This window comes from Rutilus rutilus (genome assembly GCF_951802725.1).
Source record: "Rutilus rutilus genome assembly, chromosome: 2".
In the NCBI taxonomy this organism is placed as follows: Eukaryota; Metazoa; Chordata; class Actinopteri; order Cypriniformes; family Leuciscidae; genus Rutilus; species Rutilus rutilus.
The window spans coordinates 28,394,058-28,418,284 of NC_140210.1; the positions used below are offsets into that span (position 1 = coordinate 28,394,058).

Genomic DNA, 24,227 nt, shown 5'->3' on the forward strand with positions numbered 1-24,227 from the left:
ACACAATGCACCCCTTTGGATGTGCATTCTCATTCTGTCCATGAAGAGCACACCTTGTCTGGCTGGGCATTTGATGTGACTGTGACACAACAGGCAGTCGGTACAATAGACAATAGACTACTTTCTGCTACACCCAATTAGATCTGGAATCCATAGCCTCATTAGCTGCCCCATGCTGGAGGAAACCCCACTCCCCAAACATGTCTCTGCTCCTAACGAAGCTATCTCACTTTACATTGCGCTTCCAATTACCTTGTGAAATGTGGATGGAGTGCAGGCCTGGTGTGTGTATCTAGGTGTCTGCTTCTGTGCTGACCCTCAATGATGCTGTGTGTGGATTTTAGCAAGAGCAAAAACCAGGGCGAAATACAACTAGGCATTTAAATATGTCTAAAAATGCAGAACCTGATTTCACCAAGTGCATCTTTGTTGATCCTGGAACAACATTTCAATCATAATCAGGTTTTGCACAAACATGAGGAGTCCATGCCAGCTTGAAGAGTGTGCTGCAAAAGGGGAATCGAACACTAAGGAAATTCTTTCTTTATTTTTATAATTAAAGTGGAAACAAATGTTAGGGGAAAAGGCATGTTCACTATAAGAATCCTGATTTTGCTGAGTTATATTATATACAACATATATATATATATATATATATATATATAAAACATATTTTGTTGATCCTGGAACAACATTCCTGTCTGGAAATTATATCCTAACCTATAAACGTAGCATAAGTTATCCCTAAAATCAGAGGGAAATGATAGGTGTATAGCACTGATGTAGAAGCAACTAACCCTGGTTGTAAGCCTAAACTTGACTGTAAACTGTCCTTTAAATCTGAGCTTGATTTTCTAAAAAGCATCCTGTTTGCTTCAATAGAAGCAAGGAGATTGACCTTTTGCACAAATTAGATTAATATTGCACAGATTTTATTATTTGATTAATGACAATGACATTTTAGATTAGTTTTCTTTTCTTTTCTTTTCTTTTCTTTTCTTTTCTTTTTTAATCATGGTCTCATCGGCTCTTCAGCTCCACCCTGGTCTCCACCGCCGTCTGTCGTCCCCCTGGTTAAACCTTCATTATAGCTTCTTCCTTCAACTCCGCTGTGGGCCTTTGTCTTGGCTGTGATCTTGGTCCCTGCCTGGCTCCTTCTGCATTCCTCTCCTCTCTGGCTCCTCCCACTGTCATCACCTCCCTGGTTTCTATTGCCGGCATTTCAAGTTTCCTCTAATGTGTCTGTTTAGTTTTTATTGTGTTTGCTCCCGGTTTACCTTTGTTCTTTGGTCATTAGTTTCTGATTTATCCCGCAACTGTTTCTGTTCTGGTTAACTGTTAACTTTCCTGTCATATAAAAAGAGCATCTATCACGTTTGGTTGCAATTATGCACATGACGCCCGGAGATTCAGAGAAATAAACATTCTTTAATAATAAATCCAGAGAGAAACTCAGGAGAACACAACCATGTAAAACCATAAACAATACCGGAAAAAGAACTAGGGAACAAACATCTAATTGACAAGTATGCCTAGTAGTAGTTGTTATAGCTGGAGATATTAAGCCATTATTATTTAATGATGTTAATTCCCAGCCTTACACTTTGCTCAAGGTTGCATAAAAAGAAAAACTGCCAAATCACTATACAAATCACGTAGGAATAAACAATATATGACCTACTGATTATAAAATTGTAATTCAAATTAGTTAATGTGACCAGCTGTTGTATTGTCACAGGTAGGCTACTTCACACTTCTTTTTAATTGCACATTTGAATATGTGGGTTTGCACCCAAAAGGTTTTTTTTTTAATGGCACATATGAATATGTTTGTTTAATGCAGTTTAAATGTTATGTGGCTGTATAAGCAATTATGTTTTAAAATTAAAACTGATGATAAATTACTATTTCCCTTTGCAGTTAGACTGGCCCATTTTACCTGAAACTGCTCATGCAAAAAAAGTTGGCACAGCTGATGTTTCAAGAACTGTAGGGCCTAAATAATTATATTTTATTACATAATTTCAACACAAAATTATCAAAAACAGTTATTATTAATCATAAAAACACATAGAAAAGGCATATATGGTATTGTATTATTGTCCCAAACGATTTACCAAAAAGTGGCCCAATTTAGCTGATATCACCCTATGTGTTTATTTTTTCCTTGTTTATTTGCTTTTTATTTGAGGAGAACATTTGTATAAAGAAAGTAATAATACATATAAAGAATTTTAATGCCATGGATTCAAATAAGATGATCCCCTTGTGAGGGAACCCCTTCTTAAAATATCAAGGAAGCCATACATTTTTATGTCCTAATAGCCTACTCATTATTCTGAAAATAGTGATATCATAAATACAACATCGGTTTCAAATAAATAAATAAATAAATAATAATAATATAATGTGCATTGTTGTTTTTTTTTACTTTTAATATACATTTTGTATTTTTTTTCTCTCTAAAGACAATTCTATGTAAGCGCGTCCATGTGCGCTTTGAAAAACTACATTTCCCATAAACCTTTGCAACAAGAATGGCGCGTTAAAATGTTGCCCTGAGTTTTTTTTTACTCGAAAGTGGATCTTATAAAGAGAACGGGACAATATATAAATATATATATATTTTTTTTTTTATCAAAACACATACATTTGACTTTCAAATATACCGAGTAAGATTTGATCTGAAGTTCTTCTGAATTTTGAGGTGATGTGTTTTTTTTTTTTTTTTTTTTTTTTTTTGTGTAACTTCGATTGTCCAGCAGTTTTCGTGTCTGTGTCTCTCCTGGGTCAATGAAGTTTCGTGTGTCAGTGTCTACACAGTAGAGCAAACGTATAGATTAAAACATGTCTTATAAACCAATAACACACGTGCTTTTTGATATGGACGGATTATTATTAGGTGGGTGAGAATCGTAAAAAAACGATTGTTTTAACTAAATCAGCGCTTGTCTTTTTGTTTGCATTCAACAAAATCAGAAAGACAGTAGGCTTACGTATTCATCGAGTATGTTTCTAATAGTTTAAACGATTTTTTTTTTTATATATTTATGCAATCAAAATGTCCCTTTTAATGTCAGTTGCACATTTATAATAGTCGAATTACACATTTGATTTGGCACATTACCACTCTGAAGCAAAGGATAGCCTAGTAATACTCATCAGTTTCTTCATTATAATAAGACAAGTCAATAATTTATTGCCCTTTTGTACCGTTCCATCAACTTGCTCTGTACTATTGCATGTTTTTATTTGTATATCTCTTGCAGATACAGAGAGGTTGTACTCTGTGTCATACCAGGAGATCTGTGACAGGTTCAATAAGCAGTATACATGGGAAGTGAAGTCCTCTGTGATGGGGCAAAAGGCTTTGGAGGCTGCCAGGATCATAAGAGACAAAATTGAACTCCCCATAACCCCTGAAGAGCTCTTGGAGGAGACTAGAAAAATTCAGGAGCGATTATTCCCCACAGCCTCTCTGTTGCCAGGTAATTTTTATGCAAGATTGGAACTGGAAGATGATTTTGAAACAAAAGGTGACAGAGAGATGCATCATCTATTTTAGAGCATATTTTAGAGGTCAGGTCACACGGCTTGGTTATTTAATTTTGGGGTGTGTTCATACTTGTAGTTCGATTCTCTTGGCTCCTTTTTTGGTCCGGACCAAAAAAAAAGAAAATGATATACTTAGTCCTGGTTCACACTGTCATTTTTAATACCGAACCTAAAGATACAAAACAAAAAACAGCTTTTATGATGTATTGTGTGACGGAACTTACCAAAGATGCCTTTGGTCTGTTTTGCGTTCATATGTCAGTCGAACCGCACCAGAGTTTGTTGTTTGGTGCGAATCAGGGTTCGGATGGCAGCTTTCACACTTATTCAAATGAACCACACCAACAGAGCAACTGTGTTTTTATTGAACTTTAAAAAAACAACAACAACAACAACAACAGCAAAAAACAACAACAACAAATAAAGTTAAAATAAATACACAAATCAGAGCAACCACAGTTTGTTCTTATCTAACCACTCCTGCCAAGTGTAAACACGCCATAAGTGACAATTTTCTGATGTTTTTCAGGTGTAGCAAAGATTGTCAGTCATCTACACAAGCATGGCATTCCTATTGCTGTTGGCACGAGCTCAGCAGGTCTGACCTTTGAGATGAAGACTAGCCGTCATAAAGAGTTCTTCAGCCTCTTCAGTCACATTGTCCTTGGAGATGATCCTGAAGTAAAAAATGGCAAGCCACACCCTGACATTTTTGTGGTGTGTGCCAAGAGATTCTCTCCCCCTGCCAACCCTGAACAGGTAGGGGTGAAACTACACTGACACTATTCTATTCTATTCTATTCTATTCTATTCTATTCTATTCTATTCTATTCTATTCTATTCTTGTTTGTTGGCTGTCACCTCTTTTTGACAGTATATAATCAAGTACAAACAGTAGCGGCTATTGAAAAGGTAATTCCTTAGCAAGAGTGGATTTGTACATGAAGAGCATACCTAAACAGTTTGCTGGCATTCTGAAGTATGATGATATGCGTAATTAAAGGCTCAGGCTTCCCAACTATAGAACACATTTTCTGCCAATATTAAAATGAAAAGGCAAACATGAAAAATAAACTGCAAATACAGTTTTTACAAAGATTTGTATTAATTCTCGTGCAATAATAGTGACACAATTCAAATTAAAATGTAATGTTTAGTTTTTATTTTATTTCACAGTTTTCATTTTCATTTTCATTTTCAAAGTCAACCTGAATGCAAATTATAGTGGGCGACCACCACAAGCCAGACTGTCCAATTCGTCAAACCCATTTATCAGCCTGAGTCACAGGCATCTTCATTTGCCAGAGAAACTGTTCAGCGTAAGTAGGCCATGTCACTAACTTAGACTTAGACCGCAATCGATAAGGTTCATTCATTTATTAGCCTATTTTATGATGCTAACCCCTTGACCCCTTTTCTTTGATGAAACAGTTACATTATTTGAAACAGATATTATGCATTACTGTTCAAAAGTTTGGGGTCAGTAAGATTTTCTTTTTGAAAGAAATGAATACCTTTATTAAGCAAGGACACATTAAAATTGTTTAAAAGTGACACTAAAGACATTTATGATGCAACAAAAGATTTCTCTTTCAAATAAATGCTGTTCTTTTGAAATGTATAATCATCAAAGAATCCTTTAAAATGTATCAAGCCAAATTAATATTACCACTTGACCAATCACATTAGGGGGCAAGTAAATATACACATAATATAATATATTTATAATGAATTAGTAAACTAGTCAAATTTGTTGGCCTTTGTTTGACATTGCCCCAAGCGGTGTGTGTGCTGTGTATTTTAAACAAAGGTAAACTTATTTCCTCTGTTTAGAATTTCAGTTGTTTAAAATAAATGGATAATGATCCTTCCTTCATCTTTTAATTTGTCCTTTTTTAATTTAAGATTTTAAAGTTTAAACCCAACTGTGAGATGAGAGAATAAGCAAACCATTGAACCTCCATTTTTTTATTTTCTTGGTCAGACATGCACATATGACCTAAAAGCAACATTTTTAGTAAGTGAACATTTTACCTCGATTACGATTAATGAACAATTATTTTGTTTTGTTTTTTGCTGTTTTTTTTTTTTCTTTCTTTTTTTTTGCCCTCATAGTTCATTGACAAGGTTTGTACTGTAAATATGCACAGCTATTAAAGGTGGGATATTCTTTCTAATGAAAGAGTGCATTACTTATCTTTGTGATTTTAAAATAATTGAAGGAAACAAACTTTGATGTTGGCTTGCAAAAACCTGAAACCTTGAACTGGGCCTCGAACTCAGGTCACCTTGTGCAGAGCAACTGCAAATGTCATAGCACTGCCCACAGTGCTATTGCCCCGACAGAACAGCTCATTTTCAGCAGTTATTTTGTCTATGGGTCATAACATTTCTTGATTTCTGCTCAGATACAGATAAATTAGCACAGTACAGTACATTTATTTGAATGCATTAGGCCTAATGAGAGAGCGATTGCCTGTTTGAATTAGTCATACCATCTCTCTATTAATTGTGAAGCTGTGGGTTGTAGTTACTTCAAAAGTAGAAAAATATATACCAGTACTTTAATTGTTGAGTTTCTAAGCTACTTTAGTGATAAATTAGTCAAGTCACATATAGTGTTTTTTACAATACAGATTGTTTCAAAGCAGCTTTACAGAGAGTTCAATTACATGACAGCGTTGACAATGAGTTTCTGCACTTCTGAATGTTTCTCTGTGCATGATCTTCACGTGATGTGTGAGCTACTGTCTGTATGAATGTGCGTTTGCCACACTAGTTCAATATAATAATACACATCCAATGGTCTAAATCGCTTGAATGTTCAAACTGGCAAGCCTCAAAACACATACAACTGACAAACTTTAGTGTGGACGCAAGCGAAAGTGATCTGGCTTCAGGGCTCGCTTGCTTGTCTGTATGTGTGTAGCAGCGCATAAGAATGGTGATTACCTGTACAGTTAGGCTACCTGTTGAAAACATGCAATTACCCTAGCAATACAGAGCATCCAGATTATATAAACAAAGATAACTACTCCTTAATCTATCCGTGTGCCTGCAAACTGCACTTGATGTGCGAGCTACTGTGAGATGACTCTGTGTTTGAGTTCTCCTCCATATTGCTTCCATGCCGCTGACCTGTCACATGATGGAGTCACATGAATACGCAGTAGTATGTTTTTAAGGGGAAAGTATTTATATACAAAAAAAAAAAGGAAATAACTGACATGGAACAATTACATCAGTTAGAGGTTCTGCATTTCGTTTTCGATTACTTTTCGATTAATCGTTCAGTCCGACATGTACACTCACCTAAAGGATTATTAGGAACACCTGTTCAATTTCTAATTAATGCAATTATCTAATCAACCAATCACATGGCAGTTGCTTCAATGCATTTAGGGGTGTGGTCCTGGTCAAGACAATCTCCTGAACTCCAAACTGAATGTCAGAATGGGAAAGAAAGGTGATTTAAGCAATTTTGAGCGTGGCATGGTTGTTGGTGCCAGACGGGCCGGTCTGAGTATTTCACAATCTGCTCAGTTACTGGGATTTTCACGCACAACCATTTCTAGGGTTTACAAAGAATGGTGTGAAAAGGGAAAAACATCCAGTATGCGGCAGTCCTGTGGGTGAAAATGCCTTGTTGATGCTAGAGGTCAGAGGAGAATGGGCCGACTGATTCAAGCTGATAGAAGAGCAACTTTGACTGAAATAACCACTCGTTACAACCGAGGTATGCAGCAAAGCATTTGTGAAGCCACAACACGCACAACCTTGAGGCGGATGGGCTACAACAGCAGAAGACCCCACCGGGTACCACTCATCTCCACTACAAATAGGAAAAAGAGGCTACAATTTGCACGAGCTCACCAAAATTGGACAGTTGAAGACTGGAAAAATGTTGCCTGGTCTGATGAGTCTCGATTTCTGTTGAGACATTCAGATGGTAGAGTCAGAATTTGGCGTAAACAGAATGAGAACATGGATCCATCATGCCTTGTTACCACTGTGCAGGCTGGTGGTGGTGGTGTAATGGTGTGGAGGATGTTTTCTTGGCACACTTTAGGCCCCTTAGTGCCAATTGGGCATCGTTTAAATGCCACGGCCTACCTGAGCATTGTTTCTGACCATGTCCATCCCTTTATGACCACCATGTACCCATCCTCTGATGGCTACTTCCAGCAGGATAATGCAACATGTCACAAAGCTCGAATCATTTCAAATTGGTTTCTTGAACATGACAATGAGTTCACTGTACTAAAATGGCCCCCACAGTCACCAGATCTCAACCCAATAGAGCATCTTTGGGATGTGGTGGAACGGGAGCTTCGTGCCCTGGATGTGCATCCCACAAATCTCCATCAACTGCAAGATGCTATCCTATCAATATGGGCCAACATTTCTAAAGAATGCTTTCAGCACCTTGTTGAATCAATGCCACGTAGAATTAAGGCAGTTCTGAAGGCGAAAGGGGGTCAAACACAGTATTAGTATGGTGTTCCTAATAATCCTTTAGGTGAGTGTATACCAAAGTGCTGGGAATTTGTGAACTGCGAAACCGAATGTTTGAGTTCTCTATATCTTACATGCCTTGTAGATGGTAGTATTAAAATGCAAATGATAGTGTCATTAATTCATTCGGAAATCTGTATAATGAACAGTTTAAAGCCGCTTGTCTGTTTGTGGCAAGCTGCTCATTTTTGTTCTTTATTTACCTCACATGACGCTTGCTGACAAAGTCTAGGAAATAATAAACCACAAATGGGGATTAACTAGATGCATGTTTCATTTTATTCTGCCATGAAATCCCTCCCTTTAAAATGGTACAAACAAGCATTGAAAGGTGCCAGGATGAAGATACAGGACTATTAATTGACTTGTTTCTTTTGTCCTTGAGGGACTGATATTTGCCCCTTCAGGAAGGAGTTTTTTAGTTTTATTTTTGTTCTTGGATCAACTTCCTCCTGCACTATAAAGCCCTTGATAAGAGAGTGAATGAGGACCTGAGCTCAAAATCTGCCTGTTTATGTATGCTGCTGAAGCATTCAGTATATGTTTTTCTCTGTGATATTTTTTATAAAAACACAAAATGACAATTTTTTTATACAAAATTTGGCAATTATTCAGCCATTTAAACAGCTTTAATATGAGTCTCAATTCTCATATCACTTCACCACCCCAACCACCAATCCTCACAAAATATTAAACACTACAGAAAGTGAAGGGGCAATAACATAAACATCAAAAGTAATTGTTATCAAAAACTTTTTTTGGTTTTGTTTATTTTTCTTGTGGATCTGGTTGGTTTGGTTCAAGGCTTTTTGTTGTTTGGTTTGGATTCTTTATTGAATAACTTTAAAAAATACATGTATCGAAAAATACATAGCTACAACATTGTTTTACCATTGTCATGCTGCTTTTCCATGGTTTTCCAGATATAATTTGTTCACAATTCATGAATTTTCTATTGTGCCCTGCCCTGGCTATTTGAGATGGACACCCAGGTGGATGTGAGTTTGGAAAGTACTGATTTAGAGTGTGTACCAGCTTCACATACCATTGTTAGGGGTATAATGATTAATTTGTTGTTGATGCATTGATGAAAAACGTACTCGGTTATAGGGCTGGGCGATATGGCCAAAAAATCATATCTCTGTATTTTTTGGTTAAATGGCGATATACAATATATATATCTCGGTACTTTCTAGGTTTTTCTGTTTGGATAAAGAAAATCTGTATTTATTTAAAAAATCCTGCCCAATGATATCATACAAACAATGTTGATATTGAAGGATATGGAAACAAATAATGAATGTAATGTAGGCTATGCAATATATTATGTGCAAAAAGGTGGTTAAAATCACATTACATTCTAACATTGTAACATTACAATCTAAAAACAAAAATAATGCTTTTGTTTTTAAATTGACTAAAGGCTAAACTAAAAAATGAAAATAAAAACAAAAGCACAAACTAATTATATTAGCCTGCATTTGATTACCCCATTATAAATGGGGTAATCTTTCATAAAATATTTGTACGTTTACAATTCCACATATGGCACATTTATTGTCTCCAACAACAAATATTTTAGCAATATGTATATTTTAGTCAGAATTATTGCGCTACTATTCTATTGTGCTCCGTCTTTTTGGCGCGCATGCGGCGCTCATTCACGGAAGCTTTAATTTTTAGCGGAGATTCGCTTGCAGAAGGCTCGTCCTCTCCCTGACAGTGAAATGGACATATTTGTTTGACTCTCTAACATTTACAGATGGAGAATATACCTGTGAAATGTAAGTGAAGCACTGAGGAAGCACCACATCTCAAACGCATTCAACAGCGCAAGTATTTATCTGTCAGTCAGCAACAATAATCTGTCTAAACATCTGACTGGGCAAGCTGCTTTAAACTTGTTAATTATCTTACCGGTTATTTTGAAGCCCTTAATATAAGCTTGTGTCATGTATAGGACAAATTGTACTATGTACTTTCACTGCAGCAGCTCACACTGCGTCCTCGGCTATTTTTCAGATGTGCTCGTATCAAACTACTGTATCGATATAAACGGTATTGCCTCATTCCATATCGTTTTAAAAAAATATATCGATATATCATACAGCTCGATACACCGCCCAGTAGGGCTGCAACAAACGATTATTTTGATTAATCGATTAATCTAACGATTATTGGAGCGATTAATCGACTAATCGTCAATTATTTCGCCGACTAATCAGTAAGTTTGGAACGATTATTCAGCTTTTTCAATTAGTTAAAACACTGAGTTATACAATACATTTTCTAACTATAATATAAAAAAAGAAAATCACTTCAGCTTTTGAAATGGTTGTTTTAATGAACTTTGAGCCAACTAAACAGGTCATTCTCTTTAAGTTTTCAGATTTCTGTCCAACTCAAATCACACACAAATGCTCTCTAAGCATTGTTTAAATATTCTGTTCTCTTTCATAATCTTTCATATCTTTCAATAATATTAACAATAATAATATAATTACAGTAATGTGATGATTTATTTTTGGATAGAATAAAGCTTAATCGAGCTTAGGAGTCAGGGCTGTTTTTATTATTGTAACACTATTAGGTATTACAGTCTTATCACTTGCCTGTTAGGGGTGTGCAAAGCAGACGGTATTTGTATGTGTATTTGTATTTGTTGAGGGGGGGAAAGTATTTGTATCTGTATTTGTATTTGAGTAAAATTCAAAATAGGCGTAAAAATTCAGTTTGTTTTTTGCGTTACACTTCTAATTTACGTTATAGTGTAAGTATTCTTTAATTATATCCATTATAATAATTATGAATATGCAATATTGGTTGATGTTTTTCCATAAATCCAGCAATGAACATAGAAAAATAACATAACAGCCATTACCTCATCCATGGTTAAACCAACAACTAATAAAATACCATAGTGAACATTATGAATCCCGCCACCACCCGTCCTTGTTGGAGGACGCTGAACAGACAGAATAAAAACAAATAATACTTCAAAGAACTGTTCTTCTCCTGAAAGAACTTCTTTCTAATGCACAGAATTCCAAGAACTAAAATTGATCAACCCCTGACTGGGAGATCTGGCAGAACAAAAGTTGTATTCTATATAATACTCTTATAAACTAAAATATACAGCCCTGCTATTGTCAACTGTCTGCCAAAAAACAGACACAAAGTAAAAAAAAAAAAAAAAAAAAGATTTATGTTTTTTTTTTATGTTTTATGTTAACCATAACTTAACCATATTTCACTTGGAAGAAGATATCTTCTGCCAACATACTCTCAGTTAAATTTCTCCATGTTGTATTTTGTGAACACAAGCTCCTCCACATGTGAGGGGAGCAGTCTGGAGCGATGTGGGGACACAATATCTCCTGCTGTGCTAAAGATCCTCTCAGAGGAGACACTTGTTGGGGGGCAGGTGAGATATTTCATTGCCACATGAGCCAGGGCTGGCTGTGGCTGCATCATTTTTGACCAGAAGGTCACTGCAGGATCTGAGGTCAGTGATTCAGTGCTGTCCTCAGCTAAGTAGCTCTCAACTATCTTGAGGGAGGTCATAGCACCAGATGAGGCAGATTTGGCTTTTGGTTTAGCAAGATTGTGCATTGCCCCCCAAAAGAGGCTTTTTTGCCCACTGGTCTCACTCTCAACTGAGGATGAACTGGCAGCTTCAGGTACCCCAGAAACATCATCCGCTTGGAGTTCTGCATCCACCTCTGCAGCCACATCTGCCTTGAGCCTGTCAAACTCTGATGTACTAAGTAGTGACATGGGCAAGCTCTTAAATCGGGGATCCAGTATAGGTGGCTTTAAAGTAATGACCCGAGGAGTCATCAAAGACAGCCTGGAAGCGCTGAGCCAACTGAGACTGCAATGTGGTCACCATTTTAAGTGCCTCTGGAAGAGCCTGCACATCTGCATCCACCTTTAAGTTTGTTAATGCAGTCTTGAGAGCCTGCACACAAGGGATAACAGAAGACAGAGAAGCCACATCCTCACACACAGTGCGTGTTGCCTCCTCAAATGGTTGTAGTATTTTCACAATGGCCTGCACTAGTTCCCATTGATGGTGTGACATTACACCTCCCAGATCCATGTTTGCACTCATGGTAGTCAGTGGTCGTCTCTGCTCCAACAGCCACTGGAGATATGGAAGGTGGAATTCCACCTGGTTGACACATCATGCACCAAAGTGTTCTTGGGAAGGCCAAGCTCTTACTGGATTTTGTGAAGTTTGTTCACAGCTTTGTTTGATCTGTGTACAAACCCAGTGATCTTGCGAGCAATCAATATCACATTGGTCACTCCCCGGCACTCCTTTAGAGCAGCTGTTACCACTAGGTGTAAGGTGTGAGCCATACACCTAATGTGCACATAGTTACCATCAGCCATTGCCTTAACCATGTTAGTGGCATTATCTGTGACAAAATCTGTGAAAATTTCGCTCCAACATCATCTTGCCATTGTTTCACAACGACCTGGAGGTGATGTAGAATGTTGGCTGCTGTGTGATCTTCATTAAGAACCTCCATCTTGAGAAGTGCTGTCACACGTTTATGTTCATCTATTCCTTGTGGACTCTGTTTGCATTCTATCCAGTGGCCAGTGAGAGAAAGATATGCATTCGTGGAAAATTTGCTCGTCCAGATGTCAGACGTGCAGTGCACAAATTTCCCTTCAATTTTTGAGAGAGCTTCTTTTACTTTTGTTTTCGCATCTTGGTAAAGTTGTGGTATAACTGTGCGAGAGAAATGCCAACGAGATGGTAGTTGGTATCGAGGTGCAACCACATTGAGAATCTTGCGGAAACCTTTATTCTCCACTACTGAGTAGGGCATCAGGTCAAGGCAAATCATTTCTCCCACTGTGTTTGTTATTTGCTTTGCAGTGGGGTGGTTGGGTGGATAAGCCTGTTTTGCATTAAATGCAGCTAATATAGGTGATTGAAACTGACTTGCAGGGGCAGAACATGGCTGTGATGATGATTTGGTGCTGGTGGGGGGATTGGTGCTTGTGGGGGGGTTGGCAGACAGTACCAGGAGAGGATGCTTTAAGTGCATGTGATTATGCATAGCAGATGTTGACAGATGTTTGATATCTCTGCCTCTGCTGATTTGACTTTTGCACACATTACATATCACTTTGGTTTTATCTGCAGCACTGACTGTAAAATGCTCCCACACAGAACTTGAGCAAGTTTTTTTTGGCTGGTGGAGGACCAAGAGATGGCTCAGCAGCAGCCACACTCTTTTCTATTTGGTTGCCCAAATCCATGTGGCGGAAGAACATAAGTTGAAAGGCATTTGTTTGTGCAAAAACATAGTAATTCGCTATTTTGTGAGAATATGTACACGATTTTTCATATCAACAGAAAATTAAACCGGGATAACCTGGCTTCTCTTAAGACTCCCCTACTTTGCAGTAAATAATATGCTAAAGCGCGAACGTTGACGTGATTAGTTACAAGGTAGTTTGTAACGTAAGAAACACCGGCGATTTCAATCCGCGTTTTTGAGACTTTTTTGTTGACATGGTGTTGACTGATGAATTTGCACATGGTTTGTCTTAAAGCATATTAAAAACACCACATAGACATATAACATAAAAAAAATTGATTTTCACCACAGGGGGACTTTAAAATAGCCATTATTTAAAGTAAATAACAGTTATATGGTTACTTTTAAGTAACTCCGGCCAAGTCAGCCACAGATGGAAAAATACATGATCAAGCAAGTGCTTTCTTTCTTTCTTTTAATAAAGAATAAATGTATTATATAGAGTAATGGTATTGACTCATTTGGTATCATGAGAAACCTATCCAGCACTCCAAAATATTCCCTGTGTTTTAGCCCACAGCTCACTTTTTTCATTTTGTTTTCAGTCGTGATGTTACCTGGCATAAAAAACAAAACAAAACAAAAACACAAAAAAACAACAACTCATGGATTAGCTTTTCCACAGCATCATTGAACATATTTCAGCGTCACAGTCCACCATCAGGGTCACCAGAGACAAGGTGCTAAAATACAGATCCAATGCTCTACTGCCATTGACGTTTACAGTGCAACTGATTGTAGAGGTCCCATGAGACAGAACTCAAATAAGTGAAGTACAGCATGGTCTAGTTTTCATTACTGCTGTCTTCTCAAATAAACACTTTAAATCCAGTTAATATTTTCCAGGATGGCATTATTTTTTTATCCATAAAGTTTTTATAATCTCATGCATTGTTTGAATTGGATTCAGCCTACATATTCTGGAAATGTAGATACAGCCTATTTTGGTGCAATAAAGAGTCTGAAGTAGTTTGGTATTTTTATTCATTTATTATTATTATTATTATTATTATTATTATTTTTTATTTTTTTTACATTCGTAAAATTAAAAAAGAATGGTATGAATGTTTTGCTAAAGCAACTTTTTAGTTAGTGTATCTCAAGAAATAGAATCATTTTGAAATTTTGAATCAAACTGGAAAATTGTGAATCAAATGTATTTATTTTAAACCCTTCACACTCCTAGCATTCAGATTTTTTTTGTGTTATTTTTGCTTAACGAGCCATAATTTTAGTATCACAGTTTCTCTATTGGATAGGGATCCGTTTTTATAGGCCATTGTAGTACCTTTTTTGTTGTTGTTGTTGTTTTTGGTCCTCTCCAAAAATGCGTTGCATCCGCAAGATTCTTCCAAGCTTAAAAGGACAGTTCACTCAAAAATACAAATTATGTATAGTCATTATCAGGTCATGCCATATATGACTTTCTTCTATGCAACACAACTGTTTTTTTTTTTTTTTTTAAGGCTTGAAATTTGCAGTTGCCAGAATGATACAGGTTTAAAACAACATGAAGATGAGTAAATGATAACAGAAGGTCATTATTGGTGAACAAAATCATTCAGTTATTTTACAAACTAACAATGTCTACGTCTATATTGGTCTCAGTTGAACATACAATTATTTAAAATAGGGATGCACGATAATGCATTTTGGCCGATATTCGATATGCCGATATTTTCAAACTAATTTTGTCCGATGCCGATACCGATACCGATATATACACATTTTCCCCCTGATATATTTACACTTTAATTTTACTGAAGAGAAATCCAAGTCTCTCTCCTGTACTACCTTTACTGTATTACACTCATGTGTTGTAGATAAGGCAATACACAAGACAAACAAAACAACATTTGATTCTACCATAAATGTATAATTTTACAAATGTAGACAGACATTCACCCCTGAAAAATAGGTAAATTATTTATGCCATTGCCACAATTTATTTTTAAGTTCAGACTTTAAACTTCAGTCCTTAGAAGTAAAATAAATAGAAAAAAAATTTCAAATAAAAAAAATTACATCTTCTCCTACTTGAACAGGTCTACCAAATGCTCCCGTTTTCGGTGATGATGCGGTGGTGACCCGTTCATGTACTGTAACATGTAAGGGTGGCGCTGCCAATAAAGCAACTAAAAGTTGTCACAGAGAAGCGCAAAAGTAATGATTATGAATATGTCAAATATAGCAAGGAGACATTTTAATTGTTTATTAATAAACAAGTGTTTTCTGTGTCGGCTGCAAAGATGAAGTTGACTGACTCGCGATCTTCGGAGTAGGCTCGCGAGTCAGTCAACTTTATCTTTGCAGCCGACACAGTGAACGCGCCAGGGAGAAATGCACATTTCGGATTACATAGTTTTCTTTCGTTTTGAATTGTTATGTTTAAAAAATATGATTTCAAACGTTCTGTAGATAATAGATATATTTATCAGGTCTGTGAGGCAAGTAAGCTATGCTGAGTTTCGTTTCATTTATGAGACGAACTCCAGTTCACGCGCGCGCCTCTGTGTCGTGATATCTATTATCTGGTTTACTTATTATTTATTAGGCTAAATCCAGGCAATTGGTTGATAAAACATTTTTTAAAATTAAGATACAATTAATACAAAACGAAATTCACTTAGAAAGGCTTTGTGCTTTCTGTTTGAGGTCTCTGTGGAAGTTTTAAAGCAGTCTCTATCAGTGCCGCTTTCAGAGCGCTCACGTCCGTAACCGAGAACTGTCACTGTTTTTCCTCATAAATGCGAACACGAAAAATAAAATAAAATGAATATTTTATGCTCTGTGGAGAGCATAGTAGCTTGGAGAGTTTACATAAGTAAGCTACAGGACATCGTCTTTCGAAACATGACCTGCACGAAAGAGAAAAAAAAATACTGCGGCATTCTACCCAGCACTTCTGAAAATGCACTTGCGAATGCGTCTCTGTCCCCAGCACATCTCAGACCAAACTGACGCTCATGCTAGAAATGCCTCCACATGTTGGAAGTTTAAGTTGCTGGCACTCATGCTATGTTCACGGTCGTCACGTGCACATAGGAAACACGCCACCCTATCGGCAAGGCTCATCGGCAGAAATATTCATATCGGCCGATGCCGATGATCGTCATTTAAAGCTTTTATCGGCCGATACCGATGTTGTGCCGATATCATCGTGCATCCCTAATTTAAAAAAAAAAAAAATTCTCTTTGTAGATAGATCACTAAATGTAGTTCTTTTTGAGTACAACTTTTGTGCTACACTCCCATACCGGCCAGTGTTTTTTTTCAGAGCTCTCATTATATTTGACTGGTACATCTTGATACACATTCTCAATATGAAGTTTTTTTTTTTTTTTTGGCACAGAGTTTTGATGTTGATGTAACTTTCTGTTCTTGATAAGCAATGAACCTAAAGGCTCCATTGGGATGTCTAACTGGTTATTATTTTGTAACCTTTTTTTTATTTATGCATTTATTTTAGTTTATATCTTCAAATTCTTTAGAGCACTATTTTAGTGTTCGTTTTCACAATTACATTGCCGATTGGCTGATTTTAGCTAGTGGTTTATCAAGACTTTGTTCTCAATTACCTTCAGAGGTTACTCCTGAAAATAAATCTGCAGAAAAGTGTGTTATTGCCAAAGCAAAAGTCTCCTTTTCTGGGTCATTTCAGAGCAGGGTGACTGGTCCAAGTATTGTTGCAGATTACTGGGTCTCTGCGGGGCCTGCTCCATATGAGACCATTTCAGTGGCACATACATTAAAACATAAGTTGATGGCAGACTTTATAGACTTGAATTACCTCTAGACCTGTAAGGGCTGCCATGTTGTGGTAAGGACTGACAATATACCTGTAGTCTTACATCTGAATCACGTAGGAGGGATACGTTCACGCCCCATGCACAGTATACAGTGGCGCATTCTGGTTAGGTCACTAAACAGGATGTTGTCTCTAAAAGCAGTTTATCTCCTAGGGAGTTTGAATCATGAAGCGAACCATCTTGTGAGGCACAGGCTGAGGTCTGGAGGTTGCACCCTTGAGTTGTCAACTTGTTTCTTGACTTGTTTGCATACAGTGAGATGACACAGTATCCCCTCTCATTTGCTCTTTCTCCCTCAGTGCCTCTGGAAATAGATGCTTTGGCACAGGTGTGGTCTAAGGCCAGTATGCCTTTCTACCGGTGAGCTTACTTCTGGCTATTCGTTGGAGAGTTTGAGGGGGGAAGGTCTCGCTTGTGGTTTTCGGATCTGGTCTCTCTTCTGGAGAAACCTCACTGAATAATCTCGGCCATGGCAGACCATCTCTCTCAGGTTCGGGGTTTGTGATATCACCCCTGTCCAGGGATTTGGAGACTCTGAACCTCTGAAACTTGAATGGGCACTTTGATGAAGACAGGCTTTTCATCTGATATTGCTGAGACCATCCCAAGTTCTCTTCTATGAAGCATCTCTATGCTTTGAAGTGGTGCTTATGTTCTGGTGTAGACAACGCAGAGATAATCTTGGTTCCCTTTCAGTCGCTCACGTTCGACGTAACGTCGACGTGATGACGTAATTGGGATCACTTCAGGGAGCCCTATCAACTTCGAGTGTCTACAGAATGAGCCAATGAACGTTGGCGTGCGTGAATCGCATCACGCGCCTCCGCCCCGCAGCGCGGGTATAAACAGGAAGCGGGCGCACGCACACATTGTCTTTCACTTCGGAGCCGAGCTTTCATTTGACTTCTGAACCTACAGACTGCTTACTGAGAACGAGAAGACTCTCATTCGTGTTGGTGTGACAGCGCGATCAGCGGTGGCCGCGAGCATTGCAGCTCACAACTGCTGTTTTCACAGCACTGCTGTTTTGTGTGTGTGTCGGTATCGGTGGGCGTTTCCCCTGTGTGTTACTCACACCGCGGCTACCCCTGGGTGCCTCAACATTGAGTGAGTGTTTCTATTTTTATGTTTTCACTAAAAGAGCAACACAAAGTGACCCTGCGTCTTTTTCAAGATGTCATTCCGCTTGTGCGTTTCTGGATGCCGTCGTTCCCTGGCGCCAGCAGTGGCCACAGTAGTTGCCTCTCGTGTTTGGGCATTCAACACACTGAGGCAGCTTTTGTGGATAGTTCATGTTCCCATTGCGGGAATATGACTATCTCAGCGCTTAGATCGAGACTCGCTTACCTCAAGGGAGGTGCAGTCCCCTCGCCTATGTCCCGATCTAGTGTTTATTCTGCCCCGCAGAATAGACCTACTTCGGTGCGTGACCAGGGTGATCTAAGGATTACCGTGAGGGCTTCCCCGTCGAGACAGCCTCCGCGGGCCCCTCACGCCTCACAAGCGCTGTTGCCATTGGAGTCTCTTAGTGAACGTCTTGGTCCTTCTCCGGAACGACCAACCGTTTCCTTTGGGGCTCCAGCTGACGATCAGATGTTGATCGCAGCATCGGAGGGGGAGCTTCAGTCCTCTGGAGATGACGACTCAGCTGCGTTGCCCCCCTCGGGGCGCCTAGCGTTCTCCAAGACCGATCCAGAATGGGCGGCTATGCTTTCCCGGGCCGCCGAGAAGGTTGGGCTTGCATGGAACCCTCCACCACGTCCCGAACCTTCTCGGTTGGACGATTGGTTTCTCGGGGCAGGCCGTGCTGGTTCTCAGTGTGCCGCCCCGGTACCTTTCTTTCCGGAGGTGCATGAGGAGCTTTCTTGGACGTGGAAGGCACCGTATAGTGCCCGAAGCCGTTCTAGTGGCTCCTCCCCCCTCGCCACCCTCGACGGCGGGGCAGCTAAGGGGTATGTGGATATCCCCCCAGTGGAGCGGGCTGTCGCGATGCAACTGTGTCCGGCGTCCCCCTCCTCTTGGCGGGGTAATCCACGCCTCCCGTCCAAGGCCTGTAAGTTCTTGTCCGGTCTAACGGCGAGGGCTTACAAGGCCTGTGGACAGGCTGCTTCCGCCCTCCATGCCATGGCGCTCTTGCAGGTCCACCAGGCGCTCATGGACATGAACGAGGGTGGAGCTTTGCCCAACAGTTCTCGGCCGCACTCAGACACTCAGACCCCACTTCGGGGCTCTGTGCCGAGTCGGGTCCCTGCATTCCGCCGCGCTGCCCCACCCCGGGTATGTCTGTGGTTATAACCAAGCGGGTTGGTCCCGCTTGCTCGGCCTCTGGGAGCCTGGTTATCGCTTCCCAGCCCGTCTCGCTGGCTCATCCGTACCATCAGACTCGGCTATGTGATTCAGTTCGCCTGGCGCCCCCCTGCATTCAAGGGCATTCTGTTCACCCGTGTTCTGGCGTACAATGCCCCTGTGCTCAGGGCAGAGATCCAGAATGGGCTATACTTCTGGCGAAGGACGCGATCGAGCCGGTCCCTCCAGCCGATATGAAGACCGGCTTCTACAGCTCGTACTTCATTGTACCCAAGAAAGGTGGTGGGTTACGACCAATCTTGGACCTGTGCGTCCTGAACCAGTCCCTTCACAGGCTACCGTTCAAGATGCTTACGCAGGAAACGCATTTTCAAATGCATCCGTCCCCAAGATTGGTTTGCAGCGATCGACCTTAAGGACGCGTACTTTCATGTCTCGATTCTCCCTCGACACAGACCGTTTCTTCGCTTTGCGTTCGAGGGACGTGCATATCAGTACAAGGTCTTACCCTTTGGGCTGGCCCTGTCGCCCCGCGTCTTCACTAAAGTCGCGGAGGCGGCCATTGCTCCCATGTGCGAGCGTGGTGTTCGCATCCTCAACTACCTCGACGACTGGCTTATTCTAGCCCAGTCGAGAGAGCAGTTGTGCGAACACAGGGACATGGTGCTCAGTCACCTCAGCCACCTAGGGCTTCGGGTCAACTGGGAAAAGAGCAAACTCACCCCCGGGCAGAGGATCTCTTTTCTCGGTATGGAGTTGGACTCGATCAACATGACAGCGCGCCTCACAGAGGCCCGTGTCCAGTCAGTGTTGAACTGCGTGAGCACGCTCAGACACAGAACAGCGGCACCACTGAAACTTTTTCAGAGGCTCCTGGGGCATCTGCAGCCGCGGTTACGCCGCTCTGATTGCTTCATATGAGGCTGCTCCAACACTGGGTTCACGATTGAGTCCCGAGATAGGCGTGGCAGAGCGCCTCGTGCCGGGTCCAAGTGACTCCGCACTGTCGCCAAACTCTCAGCTTGTGGTCGGACCCTTCGTTCCTGTGGGCAGGTGTTCCCCTGTCCAGGCACTCTGTGGCTCAGCTGGGGGGCCACGTACAACGGGCAAGCAGCTTCAGGTCTGTGGACGGGGCCTCAACTGCATTGGCACATCATCTGCCTCGTTGTTAGCAGTATGTCTTGCGCTGAACCGCTTCAAAACGCTGCTACTAGGCAAGCATGTACTGGTCCGTACGGACAGCACAGCGACCGTTGCGTACATCAATCGCCAAGGTGGTCTACGCTCCCGCCGCATGTCACAACTCGCCCGCCATCTCCTCCTCTGGAGTAAGAAGCATCTGAGGTCGCTTCGTGCCGTTACATTCCGGGCCTGCTCAACCGTGCAGCCGACGAGCTCCATCCCCATGTGGTCCAGCTGATTTTCAGGCACTTCGGGACCGCACAGGTAGATCTGTTTGCCGCCCCGGACACGTCTCACTGCCAGTTGTTCTATTCCCTGACCGAGGGCACCCTCGGCACGGATGCTCTGGCACACAGCTGGCCCCGGGGCCTACGCAAGTATGCGTTTCCCCCAGTGAGCCTTCTTGCACAGACCTTGTGCAAAGTCAGGGAGGACGAGGAGCAGGTCTTGCTAGTTGCGCCGTATTGGCCCAACTGGACCTGGTTCCCGGAACTAGTGCTCCTCGCGACAGCCCTCCTTGGCCCATCCCTCTGAGAGAGGACCTGCTCTCTCAGAGACGGGGCATCCTATGGCACCCGCGTCCAGACCTCTGGAAACTCCATGTCTGGTCCCTGGACGGGACGCGGAGGTTATAGGTGACCTACCCCCTGCGGTAGTTGACACCATCCTGGAACCTGTTCGTTGACTGGTGCTCCTCTCACGAGGAGAACCCCCGATCTTGCTCGATCAGAGCCGTGCTTTCCTTCCTGCAAGAAGGGCTGGAGCGAAGGCTGTCTCCCTCCACCCTTAAAGTGTATGTTGCCGCTATTGCTGTACATCACGATGCTGTTGATGGTAAGTCTTTGGGAAAGCACGACCTGATCGTCAGGTTCCTGAGGCGAGTGAGCAGACTGAATCCTCCTCGCCCACTCTCTATACCCTCTTGGGATTTGTCTCTGGTCCTTTCGGCTCTTCAGAGACCACCCTTTGAGCCTCTGCAATCAGCTGAGTTAAAAATCCTGTCCTGTAAGACAGTACTCCTGGTTGCATTGGCCTCTATCAAGAGGGTAGGGGACCTGCATGCGTTTTCGGTCGACGAATCGTGCCTAGAATTCGGATACGTGCCCAAGGTTCCTACCACTCCCTTCCGGGACCAGGTAGTGAACCTGCGCTGCTTTCAGAGGAGGCAGACCCAGCCCTGGCTTTTCTCTGTCCCGTTCGTGCTCTGCGTCTGTATGTGGACAGAACGCAAAGCCTCAAGACCTCAGATCCGCTCTTCGTCTGTTACGGAGGCCAGCAGAAGGGAAAGGATGTTTCCAAGCAGAGGATGGCCCACTGGATAGTGGATGCCATCGCCTTGGCTTACGAAGCCCGGGTTGAAAGCCCACTCCACTAGGGAATGTCGCTTCTTCCTGGATGCTGGCACACATCTGTAGAGCTGCGGGCTGGGCGACACCTAACACATTCGCTAGGTTTTATAGCCTACGTGATGAGCCGGTTTCTTCCTGTGTGCTCGCTTCAACTAGCCGGTAACACCAAAGTTCCCGCTCTAGTGTCGGCTTGCTGCGCCACTCCCTTCCTCGGAACGGATACGTGCGCTTTTTGCTCCAGTCGAGTTCCCCACTTGGCGAACCCTGTGAGTCCCTCCGGCAGTCGGACGTTGCAGAGCGTCCGACGCCAGGCCTAGTGCTCGTATGCTTGTGTAACTTGTGCTAGGCTGGGTTCCATATGTGTGATCCCTGCGGCGATCCCATATGCGTATTCTTCCACGACCAGCTCCCTGCGGTGAGCCCGTGTCTTTCCCTTGGCAGAGTCTGCTCTGCCGTCACTGTCCGTTGTAGCCTCCCCCTTCCGGCTGGAGCCACCCCAGTGACATTCCATATGTTGCACTGCCCCTTCGGCCAGTCCATATGTGTATTCTCCACGTTACCTCCCTTCGGGCAGGATGCGGCTCCGCAGCGTCCTTTCCCCGGAAAGGCACGCTTTCCCAGTGTTATCCAAAGAGTTCCTCTGTGTGGGATATAATGGAACAGCAGTTGAACTCCCTCTACGCAGATCTTCCGCCCCAGCCAATTAGGGGTCTGAGAGTCTTGTGTAGGGCGCTGGATGTGGCAGCAACCGTGGCGTTTTCCAAGGGATCCCAATTACGTCGTCACGTCGACGTTACGACTCCCGTTCCCTCCTTCAGGGAACGAGGGTTACATTAGTAACCAAGACGTTTTGCAGGCTTTTTCTGTGAGCTATTGATGTTTGGATTGTGCTCCTAGTCCATAGACTGTAAAAAAGATGGATGACGCCCCTTCACTCTCTTCCATTGGTGAAAAGTGAAGTCGCCAAAGTCCTAATATGGCACCCTGCCCCGGGACCCGACCCGAGTCTGCGCAGTAGTGAGCATGAAGTGGACCTGCGATATCAAGGTCCCGCCCACACTCTTGCAGAAACGGTTAATACAAAGTTTACTGCAGAGCAACTCATCGTGTCAGTGAAATAAACAGTAATGGACATGTAGAAAAGCTCCAGTCTCCTCCCGAAAATCCTCAAAAAAGTCAGTTGGTGCCTCAGTGACTACTTCGTTTAGAGAAGATGTCAATCACAGCTGTCAATCCTGACGTCACATTCCCGTTTTTATACCATCAAATAACTAACTTAGACCAAACTTATTTAAAAAAAAGAAAAACAACACTTAAACTTGCATCAGCGTGATAAAAACCTAAATTAACTAAAATGAGAGAAATCATCTTTGGAAAAAAATTTGATTACATTTTTTTATCTCTGGGCTAAGAAAACCAAGCCCAGAGAACGACTCGTTCTGGAATGTGCCTATTCGCAAATGACAAGGAGTAGGTAAATAACATTCGTGGCGCTAACACTGGATCGAGCAACTTGTTGATCGAGTACAAAATGTTGTTCAGTGCCAGGTTGTTTAAAAACACAGTCGCTGCATAACCTTCCTTCTGACGTTGGATTTGCAGAGAGACTGTAATTAAAAAAATTATGTTGTGCCTTCTATATTGCCAAAGCCAATTCGAAAGACTGCTGTTCGCCAGCAGCAGCAATTCTTTGTTTTCAGGTAATTCACGTGGAACCGTCACAACTCTGTCGTCACTATGTTAAGCCCGCCCACCGACTCTATACACGATGTGATTGGCCTGACTAGAGTTTGTTTTTTCCAGCTCAAAAGTCAACGGAGAGTTGCTAGACTACCCTGGCTGCAAATTACATTTGCTGCTGCTAGGGTGCGTCTAGATTTCTAGGCTAACCTTTCATGCCACAATCTAAATATTATGCTATAGATCTAAATAGAATGCAATAATCAACACTTTTCATGATTAGTTAACCTTGAGAGCTGTAATAATAAAAACATGCTAAAGGTTTTCGTCAGAGTTCCAAATGCAATATTTAACTATTTCATAAACAAAGATGTAAGCCAATCATAATAGTGGGCGTTTACACTGAGTCTCACAGCAGACACGCCCCTTCAAACAGAGCGTTTAAATCAGAGGGCTAAAATCAGGATAGGAAAAATGCCTTTTATTTC

At 41.5% G+C, this 24,227-nt stretch overlaps 1 protein-coding gene across 1 annotated transcript in view; it reads left to right on the plus strand.

Annotated features, from left to right (window-relative positions):
* The first annotated feature begins 2,761 nt into the window (after window positions 1–2,761).
* pudp (pseudouridine 5'-phosphatase) overlaps window positions 2,762–24,227 on the plus strand; it is a 43,065-nt gene continuing 21,599 nt past the window's right edge. Inside the window, exons 1-3 of the mRNA XM_084396275.1 lie at window positions 2,762–2,902; window positions 3,270–3,488; window positions 4,085–4,314. Coding sequence (XP_084252401.1) covers window positions 2,848–2,902; window positions 3,270–3,488; window positions 4,085–4,314 — 504 coding nt within the window. The 5' untranslated portion in view covers window positions 2,762–2,847. The remainder of the gene's footprint in view (window positions 2,903–3,269; window positions 3,489–4,084; window positions 4,315–24,227) is intronic.